The sequence below is a fragment of the Vipera berus genome (assembly GCF_964194415.1).
Source record: "Vipera berus genome assembly, chromosome: 4".
In the NCBI taxonomy this organism is placed as follows: Eukaryota; Metazoa; Chordata; class Lepidosauria; order Squamata; family Viperidae; genus Vipera; species Vipera berus.
Genome location: NC_138206.1, coordinates 75996815 through 76007553, shown reverse-complemented (window position 1 = coordinate 76007553; position 10739 = coordinate 75996815). Strand labels below are relative to the sequence as shown.

Below are 10739 nucleotides of genomic sequence, written 5' to 3'. Positions count from 1 at the left end.
TCACGGTGGCTAATACCCAGAGTCCTCTGAGTCCTTTGGGGATGATGTGTAGAAGATAATAAGCAATAGTTCGTAGAGGCAAGAGTGTAATAGTATAGTAAGCCATGATAGTCTGCTCTGCTAACAGCCAAGTCCTTCGCTGCTCCGCCATTCCAGGAGATTGTTCCTGACCACAACTCCATGGGCCCCCAGTTCTACAGTAATTGGGGCCTTCCAGAGTGTGGTCTACAAAGTCTGACTCCTCCAGGCCTACTAATTTCCCCCAAGCCCCGTCAGAATCCAACGGCACCGACCGGATCACAATAGGTGCCGCAAAGAGCATGGGTCTTTCAGGCTCCTCCGAAACAACCAGGGTCCGCTGGGCTCCACTGGGCTCCACCGGGGTTAACCGGCTAACCCAGGAACCTTTGGGGCCACCAGAAACACTGAAGGTGCCAGGCCGTCTGGAGTAAGCAGAGCAAACAGGAGAGAAAACAAGTTGACAACAATGCCACCATAGCGACCAAGGCTGCTGATGTTGCTGGAACGCCGCTGTAGACACCGTCGCCATCGTTGTTGTTACCGGAACGCCGCCAGAGCCAAATGATCTAGAAAACGCTGCCGCCGCCGCTGATGGAAAACGGGCCGAAAAGGTCCAGGTGCCAGCGGCGCCAGCGGCCCCCCCCAAAAAAGCGGCCCCAAAAGCAGCAGTCGATGTCAAAAGTGGTCTAGAATGGCCTGGGAGCAACGCCGCCACCGCCGCCATCAAAGTGGACCGAAAGTGTCGTCGCCGCCGAGTCGAGGGCAGACCGAGACGACCACCAAGACGGCCCGAAACGGTCCGCAAACGCCTTCGCCGACACTCGCCAACAGTCGAGAACCATCTGAAGACGCCGGCGCTGCCGCCACCGAAAATGCCGCCGCCGCCATCGCTGAAAACGCTGCCAAAAACGGCCCGGAGGACGCCCGGAGCGGTAGAAAGACACCACGAACGCCCAGCCCGGCAGACCAGCACACAGCACACCAGCAGACTAGCGGAACGCCAACGGTAAGGTTAGCAGGCAGCAGACAGCAATATCCAGCTGCCTAACTCATTGCCCAGCACTATCACCCCAACACAGAGGGCATAAAGCACCCCTGAGGGGCTGCTAGGATGCCTAATTTCTGGAACTTGCAGAGCTCAGCCCAACACGTCTGCCTGCACGTCCGCCATCTTGAATATCTCTCCCTTCCTGTGGAACATCATCCCCGTGGATGATATAAGAGAAAGAGATGGAGAAGAAAAGTGGAATCTTAACAATGAATATAAATGGACTAAATTCTCCCTCAAAAAGGAAAAAAAAATAACATGACTACAAAAATTAAAAACGGATATAATTTGCCTCCAAGAAACACATATTAAGAGAAAACACTATAAATTGCTAGAACAACCAAAAATTGGTACACTTCACCTTGCATTAGCACTTCAAAAGGAAAGAGGAATAGCTCTATAAATTAAAGAAATGATGAACCCTAAACAAATTTATCCAAATGAAGAGGAAAGAATATTAATAGTGTAAATAATGATGAATCAAAAACAGATACTGATGGTAGCAATATATGCACCAAATGATAAACGAGCAATTTTACCAAAAATTATACAAAAAATATTAGAATTGGACTATCAAAAACTTTGTGTAATGGGAGACTGCAATGCAATAAGATGGAACTTTGGACTATAAAAGCACTAAACAAGGGAGGAAAAGAAGAAATATATTACCTAAAGCATTTTTTTAAATGGCAGAACTCTGTATCCAAGTTATATGGAAAGAAAAAAATCCAAAGAAACTACAATATACATTTTACTGGAATAGACATAAATCATGGTCTAGAATTGATATGATCTTTGGAACTTAGCACAATGATACAAGAAATTGAGATAGAAACTAATATCTGGGCAGATCATAACCCAATAAAGATAACTTGGAGAGGAGCCAAGAAAAAATTAAAATGGTCCTTGAACAAATTTATATTGAAAGAAAAAGAATTCATAGAACTAGTGACAAAGGAAATGAACTTTTTTTCAAAATAAACAAGAAAGAAGAGACATCGCTTCAAAATGTGTGGGACACAGCTAAAGCATATCTCAGAGACTTGGCTCTAACTTATACTGCTAAAAATAATAAAGAAAAGAAACAACAACAGTTAAAGACAGTTAAAGTTGAAGGAAGAATTTAGAAAATTAGAATCAGAATTACAAATAGATCCACAAAAGAAAATACTTAAGAATCAAATAGAGATAATAAAACATAAATTAAACCTAGCTGAGACAGAAATAATTGCTCAACAAATTAAAAGGGCTAAACAGAACTTCTTTGAAAATGCCAACAAACTGGGGAGATGGGTAGCACATAGATTGAAAAAAGAAAAAGAAAAAAGTGATAAACAAGTTGCAAGACTCAAAAGGTGAATTACAGTTTCAAATGATACAATTAAAATAATTATCAAAGACTCTTACGAGATACTTTATAATGCAGAGGAAATTTCAAAAGAAAAAATACAGCAGACTTACCAAAAATCTCAGAGAATATTCAAAATATATTAAATGAAAAGATATCAATGATGGAGATTACTGAGGCCATAAAAAGGTAAAAAAATGATAAGACCCTGGGTCCAGATGGATTACCTGCAGAGCTTTATAAATCATTAGAAGATATACTAAGCCCAATATTGAAAGAACTGTGCAATGAAATACTTTTGGAGGCTAAAATACCAAATACATGGACTGAAGCCAATATTAGCCTAATACCCAAAGAAGACTCTGATCTAATGCAAATAAAAATTATAGAACAATATCATTATTAAATGTAGATTATAACATTTTTGCCTCAATAATAGCAGAAAGACTAAAGAATTTTTTGACCGATTAACTTCCGGTGGTTACACCATGCCGATGGCGGCTTTTCTTTGGCTGCCGATCCTGAGGCTTCGTTGAACTGTGGGAACAATGACAATCAGCTGTCCTGTGGCTTGTAAACTTCCCCCTCGGGAGAAGAGGGGGAGGTGAGCTTTCCTCGGGTAGTGGTAGAGCTCCCTGAGACCTCCCAGAAATATCTGGGGGTCGGAGGGTGAGAGCTCTCATGGAGCCCGAGGCTTTTCTCCAAGTCCAGGACGCCTTTGCTCCAAAGCAGGGGCGAAGCCAGATGCTGCATCCACATCTGCAGATTATAGTGATTTATGATTGATTTAAAGCAGACAGAGCTGATCAGGAGGAGATAAATTTGCAAGTATTTAAAACTTTAACACGGGGTGCTTTAATCTTCTCCATACCCAAATTTGACTTTGAAAGAGAAAAGATGGCACCGAAATGTTTTTCTTTGTTTGAAAGAATAAAGTGTGAAGATTCTGTTAAAGTTTAAACAACACATTGGATTTTAGAGTTTTAAATTTTTTTAAAGACTTTTAAAGATTTTTTTTGTACTTTATTTTTATCCTGAAGTGCAGAGGGAAAGTGAAAGTGATAAGAGAAAGTGAATTGTAGCAACTTGGAAAATGGCTTCAAGATGGCAGGCAATTCCTGTAGTTTCTAAAAGTTTAATTTCTTCTCCCGTAACACAGCCTGCAACGCAATCCACTTCAAAGCCCAGATCCCCTCCACCCTCTCCTCCACCACCAGCATTTACACTTAAAGACTTGCAGGATGCTTTGAAGCTTCAAGCACAACAAACAGCTCAACAAATAAAGGAGGAGGTGGCTGATCTCCTTGAGATGAGAGAAGACATTTTGCTTGCACTTCAAGGGCTGGCTGCACATATTGAACACTTAGATGATCATGTGGATGAGGTTGTGGAAAACAGTGAAAAATTAGAAAATAGAATTGCTAAAGCAGAAAATAAAATTGATAAAACTGAGCATGAGGTGATTATTTCACAATATAGAGACATGGAATTTGCTCTGAGAATAAGGGGATTGAAAGAAAACCCTGGAGAGGATTTGCAAGAGGAGGTGATTAAAGTTATAGCTCCCATCTTGGGATGGGATCCTAAGGAGCTATCAAGGGAGGTGGATAAAATTTTCAGGATCAACTCTTGTATTGCGAGGCAGAAAAATTTACCTTGAGATGTGGTGATTTATTTTTCTAAGGGGTCACTCCGAAATGCAACCATCCAGGCCTTCTATCAACAGAGATTTCAAATTGCAGGTCAAGATATTATAATTTTGAAAGAAATACCTCCTAAAATGTTGAGAAAAAGGAAGGATTTTGGTTTTTTGTCTGATGAGCTTAAAAACCGACAGATTCAGTTCAGATGGGAGATACCTATTGGTATAGTGGTAAACTATGCAGGGACACAATACAGACTTAATACGATTGCAAAGGCAAAAGATTTTTATGCCTATGTCCTGAAAGCAGGTTCACCACCATCTCCACAATTTAAGAGAACAGAAGAAAGTTTGGAAGATAAACAACAAGTTGAAGGTGCAACATCAGTTTGTTGGAGAGGCACAGTTGGCTGAATCTACTGAACAGATTTTGTCGTTAAAGGGTGATCCAAAAGAACATAGAATGACACGTGCAGCATACAAACATAAAGAAAAGGAGCAATTGAAACAGAAGATAGATTTTGGGCCTATGATACAAGGCCCTGTTACTACGGAGCCGGTGGAAGGGGCGTGACCGAAGAGACCAACTGCGGATCTTCAGGCAGTGTTCCAGAGGCTTCAGGTCGCTAAGAATGGCAATAAAGTTCCTGACTTGGAATGTTAATGGCCTAAATTCACCACAAAAAAGAAAGTATTTCACTACTTAAAGCAACATAAAATGATATTGTTTGTCTACAAGAAACTCATATTTGTGTAAAAGATCAAAAGTACTTGATTAATTCCCAGTTGGGATTACATTTTATAGCATCTGCTCCAGATAAAAAGAGTGGGGTGGTTATCTATCTAAGAAGAGACTTATCTGCTAGCTTGAGTCTGATCTACAGGGAAGATATGTTATTATTGAATTGTTACAAGGCAAGAAAATTCTTATTATTGGATTATATGCTCCTAATCAACAGCAAAGAAAGTTTTATAAGTTTTTACATGACAAATTAACTCAATTGGATTATAAATCTGTTATTTTGATGGGTGATTGGAACGGTGTTTTGGATTCAAGCAAGGACAAGAAGGGATCTTCTAAAAACTCTCCTAACTATTCTAGGTTCCCTAAAGCTTTTTTTATTTGAAAGATGACTTGGAATTAAGAGATATTTGGCGGGAGCGGAATTTGGAGGACAGAGATTTTACTTTTTTCTCGGACAGGCATCAATCGTTTTCCAGAATTGATTTTTTTTAATTACTGGTGATCTTATTTCCAGGGTCAAGAATGTTAAGATGTTTCCTAGGATATTGCCAGATCACAGCCCTGTATGGATGGAGTCGTTTAGGGAAGACGGGACCAGAAGATCTTGGAGATTGAATGAAAACTTATTTAGATATGATGTGCTCTCGGAGAAATGTAGAGATTATTTGAAAGAATTTTTTGTTTTGAATATGCATAAAGGTACACCGATTGAAATGGTCTGGGATGCTAGTAAGGCTTACATGAGGGTTTTTTTGATTCATATGAATAACAGTCACAGGTGTAAGCAGATGCAAAAACGTAAAAAATTGGAAGAAGAGATTAAATTGAAGGAGAAAGCTTTTATTTTGAATCCGTCAGACAAGACACTAAGGACTTCAATAAATCTGTTGAAAGAGCAATTTAATATGTTAATGGCGGATCAGGTTGCAACTAACTTGCGATATGCAAAACATAATACTTTTTATAATGCAAACAAGCCTGGTAGATGGCTTGCTTATCAATTAAGGAAAAAACAGAAGTTACGTACCATAGAGAAAATAGAATATAAGGGTAAAGAAACATATCAACAAAATTTGATTAAAAAGGGTTTTTTAGATTTTTATGCAAAGTTATATGCTAGCGAGAATATACAAGCTTTAGATATAGACAAGTACTTACAGGAAGCGCATATTCCTATGCTTTCACATGAACAACGAGAAGGGATGAATCATTTAATTTCTTCTGAGGAAATCATTTCAGCAATTAAACAGTTAAAAGTGGGTAAGGTTCCTGGTACAGATGGCTTATCAGCAATTTATTATAAAATATTATTTGCAGAGATGGTAGAACCTTTAAAGGAATTATTTAATAAAATCCAAGCTGGAGAGGAGGTGCCTGCGTCCTGGAGAAGGGCTTTTATATCGCTGATTCCAAAGGAGAATCAAGACCTTACCCAACCTAAGAATTATAGACCTATATCGCTTTTAAATACAGATTATAAGATTTTTGCAAAAATATTGGCAAATAGATTAATGCATGTTTTGAAACAAATGGTTCATAGTGATCAGTCTGGATTTATAACTGGAAGATATACAGTCATGGCCGAAATTGTTGGCACCCCAGAAATTTTTCCAGAAAATCAAGTATTTCTCACAGAAAAGTATTGCAGGAACACATGTTTTGCTATACACAGGTTTATTCCCTTTGTGTGTATTGGAACACAACAAAAAAGGGAGGAAAAAAAGCAAATTGGACATAATGTCAAACAAAACTCCAAAAATGGGCCGGACAAAATTATTGGCACCCTTTCAAAATTGTGGGTAAACAAGATTGTTTCAAGCATGTGATGCTCCTTGAAACTCACCTGGGGCAAGTAACAGGTGTGGGCAATATAAAAATCACACCTGAAAGCAGATAAAAAGGAGAGAAGTTCACTTAGTCTTTGTATTGTGTGTCTGTGTGTGCCACACTAAGCATGGACAACAGACAGAGAAGAGAACTGTCTGAGGACTTGAGAACCAAAACTGTGGACAAATATCACCAATCTCAAGGTTACAAGTCCATCTCCAGAGATCTAGATTTGCCTTTGTCCACAGTGCACAACATTATCAAGAAGTTTGCAACCCATTGCACTGTAGCGAATCTCCCTGGTCGTGGACGGAAGAGAAAAATTGATGAAAGTTTGCAACGCAGGATAGTCCGGATGGTGGATAAGCGGCCCCAAACAAGTTCCAAAGGAATGCAAGCTGTCCTGCAGGCTCAGGGAGCATCAATGTCAGCGTGAACTATCCGTCGACATTTAAATGAAATGAAACGCTATGGCAGGAGACCCAGGAGGACCCCACTGCTGACACAGAGACATAAAAAAGCAAGATTACAGTTTGCCAAAATGTACTCGAGTAAGCCAAAATCCTTCTGGGAAAATGTCTTGTGGACAGATGAGACCAAGATAGAACTTTTTGGTAAAGCACATCATTCTACTGTTTACCGAAAATGAAATGAGGTGTACAAAGAAAAGAACACAGTACCTACGGTGAAATATGGTGGAGGTTCAATGATGTTTTGGGGTTGTTTTGCTGCCTCTGGCACTGGGTGCCTTGAATGTGTGCAAGGCATCATGAAATCTGAGGATTACCAAAGGATTTTGGGTCGCACTGTAGAGCCCAGTGCCAGAAAGCTGGGTTTGCGTCTGAGATCTTGGGTCTTCCAGCAGGACAATGACCCCAAACATACGTCAAAAAGCATCCAGAAATGGATGGCAAGAAAGCGCTGGAGAGTTCTGAAGTGGCCAGCAATGAGTCCAGATCTGAATCCCATTGAACATCTGTGGAGAGATCTTAAAATTGCTGTTGGGAAAAAGCGCCCTTCCAATAAGAGAGACCTGGAGCAGTTTGCAAAGGAAGAGTGGTCCAAAATTCCGGGTGAGCGGTGTAAGAAGCTTATTGATGGTTTATTTATTTATGTATTTATTTATTTTATGACATTTATATACCGCCCTTTCCCGAAGGACTCAGGGCGGTTTACAGGGTAATTAAAAACCAAGATACAAAAGTTAAAAACAAATTTTAAAAAAATTATATTTGTCCCTGTATAAATAAAACCCCAATTAAAATAAGATTAATCCTCAGCCTGGGCCAGAGAGCTCGAAGAGCCAGGTCTTCAGGTCCCGGCAGAATGAACGGAGGTCGGGGGCAGTCCTCAGCTCCACTGGCAGCTGGTTCCAAAGGGCAGGCGCCCCCACTGAGAAGACCCTATCCCTGGGTGTCTGTTCTGTACCGGCCTGCTACCGGCCCTGCAGAAAAGGCAGGGACAACCCCTCTACAAACGGCAAACGCCTGCCAAATTTATTCACATAAAACAGAGCAAGACAAGACACCAACCATAACACACGAGCTAAGAAGCAGGAACAATCCAAGCGGTTGCCTTCAGCAAACCAGCCCTCCCACGCATTCCCCTTAAATACAGTTCAGGGCGTGGCCTCTCTGTGCCTCCTTCCGAGGTGCCCCATTGCCTTCCTCTGTTTACTCCTAACTGACTGCCTCCTGCGTCGGGCGTCCTTGAATAGGGCCAGCTGTGGGTCATCTTCATCCACGCTGTCAGGCTCACACAGCTGGGTCTGCATCGTGACCAGATGAGAGGGGCCTTGCTGGGGGCTCTCATCAAGCTGTCCAATCCCCTCAGCAAGCTCTTCAACACTCCCCTCCTCCTCCTCTGAGTCGTCCGACCCAACTGCCGAACCCACAGGCTGACCCTGAATCACAACAGTGTCATCCGCCGGCAATCTCTTACCAGTGGCACCCTGAGAAGACCCTCCCTGTGGGAGCGCACTGGACGAAGGGAACTTGATGCCGGCAGCAGGTGTTCCCTCAGATATCCCGGACCCAAGCCATTTAGGGCTTTATAGGTCATCACCAGCACCTTGAATAGGAAGCAACTGATTTCAGTTATTTTTTCCAAAGGGTGTGCAACCAAATATTAAGTTAAGGGTGCCAATAATTTTGTCCGGCCCATTTTTGGAGTTTTGTTTGACATTATGTCCAATTTGCTTTTTTTCCTCCCTTTTTTTGTTGTGTTCCAATACACACAAAGGGAATAAACCTGTGTATAGCAAAACATGTGTTCCTGCAATACTTTTCTGTGAGAAATACTTGATTTTCTGGAAAAATTTCTGGGGTGCCAACAATTTTGGCCATGACTGTATGAAATATAATGTAAGACAAATTGTAAACTTAATAGAATATTTGGAACAGAATAACCAAGTCTCTGCAGCATTGATATTTTTAGATGCTGAAAAAGCATTTGATCAGTTGAATTGGCAATTTTTATTGAAAGTTGTGGATACGATGAATTTTGGGGATAAATTTCTGCAATCTATTAAAGCTATATATCAACAACAATCGGCGCAAATTATTATTAATGGGGGACTAACAGATGCATTTAAAATTGAAAAAGGTACAAGACAGGGATGTCCCTTGTCACCATTATTGTTTGTTTTAACATTGGAGATTTTATTGATTAAAATTTGGGAATCAGTTAAAATAAAGGGAATAAAGATAAAGCAGAATGATTATAGGTTAAGAGCATTTGTGGATGACTTGGTTGTTACACTATCTCAGCCAATGAGTCTCTCTTTTTGAGGTTTGGTTCGGGGGCGCAGTTGGGCTTGCTGCTGGTGTACGTTTCGCCTAGTCACACAGCGGCAGCCCTGCCTGAGCTACTCGATGTCCTCTCCGGTTTGGTGATTGAGTTCCCCAAACTTTTAGTTTTGGGTGACTTCAATCTGCCATCCCTGGGGGGGTCATCTGAGTTAGCTCGGGAGTTCATGGCTTCCATGACGGCCATGGACCTGACGCAGGTAATTTCTGAACCAACTCATGAGGGGGGCCACACCCTGGACCTAGTTTTTTTATCTGGACGATGGTTGGATGATCTTGGTGGGGGCTCTCCATTTATTATGCCCCTGTCATGGACCGATCATCACCTCCTGCGGCTGGTCTTCCATTTTACCACCCCCCGCCGTGGGGATACGGAACCAATCAGATGGTACTGCCCCAGGCGCTTAATGGACCCTGACGGGTTCCAGGCAGCGCTGGGATCCCCACCTGCCTCCGTCGCTCACAACTCGGCGGATGCCTTAGTGGAAGCCTGGGAAAGGGCAGCCACTGAGGCACTGGACCGAGTTGTACCCTTGCGGCCCCTGACCCGGTGCAGATCCCAGCGAGCTCCATGGTTTTCCGTGGAGCTCCGGGAGATGAAGCGTCGGAAACGGGGCCTAGAGAGCTGCTGGAGGTCCAGCCGATCCGAATCCGACCGGTTGCGGTTAAGAACCTATATTAGGTCTTATCTCGCAGCGATGAGGGCGGCGAGGTGTAATTACTTCTCCACCCTCATCGCGTCCGCAGATAATCGCCCGGCCGCCCTGTTTAGGGTGACTCGCTCACTTCTTAATCAGGAGGTGAGGGGGGATCCCTTGCAGGGTCGTGCCGAGGAGTTTGGTCAGCATCTGTCGGATAAAATCGCTCGGATTCGGACCGGTTTGGACTCCAGCTGGGCAGAGTCTGACGATCAGGACACGGGCGGTCTTGTCAATGTTATCTGGGAGGAGTTTGATTCTGTGACCCCTGATGAAGTGGACAGGATTATGGGGAGGCTGAGCTCCACCACATGTTTATTGGACCCGTGCCCTTCCTGGCTGGTTTATGCAGCTAGGGAGAGGACACGAGGCTGGTTCCAGGCGGTGATATCCGCTTCTTTGAGTGAGGGTAATTTCCCCACCGTCTTGAAGGAGGCGGTGGTGAGACCCCTCCTCAAGAAGCCAGCCTTGGACCCAGCTGTGTTGAACAACTTTCGTCCAGTCTCCAACCTTCGCTTTCTTGCGAAGGTTGTTGAGAGTGTGGTGGCGCATCAGCTCCCTCTGGTCCTGGATGAAGCGGATTATCTGGATCCGTACCAATCG

General features: G+C 42.7%; 1 protein-coding gene across 1 annotated transcript in view; it reads right to left on the bottom strand.

The window, feature by feature from the left end:
- Positions 1-2898: 2898 nt before the first annotated feature.
- The window catches only part of PUDP (pseudouridine 5'-phosphatase), a gene marked incomplete at its 3' end in the record, with an annotated part of 96087 nt that continues 88246 nt past the window's right edge, over positions 2899-10739 (bottom strand). The window contains exon 5 of the mRNA XM_081327667.1: positions 2899-3072. Coding sequence (XP_081183793.1) covers positions 2899-3072 — 174 coding nt within the window. The remainder of the gene's footprint in view (positions 3073-10739) is intronic.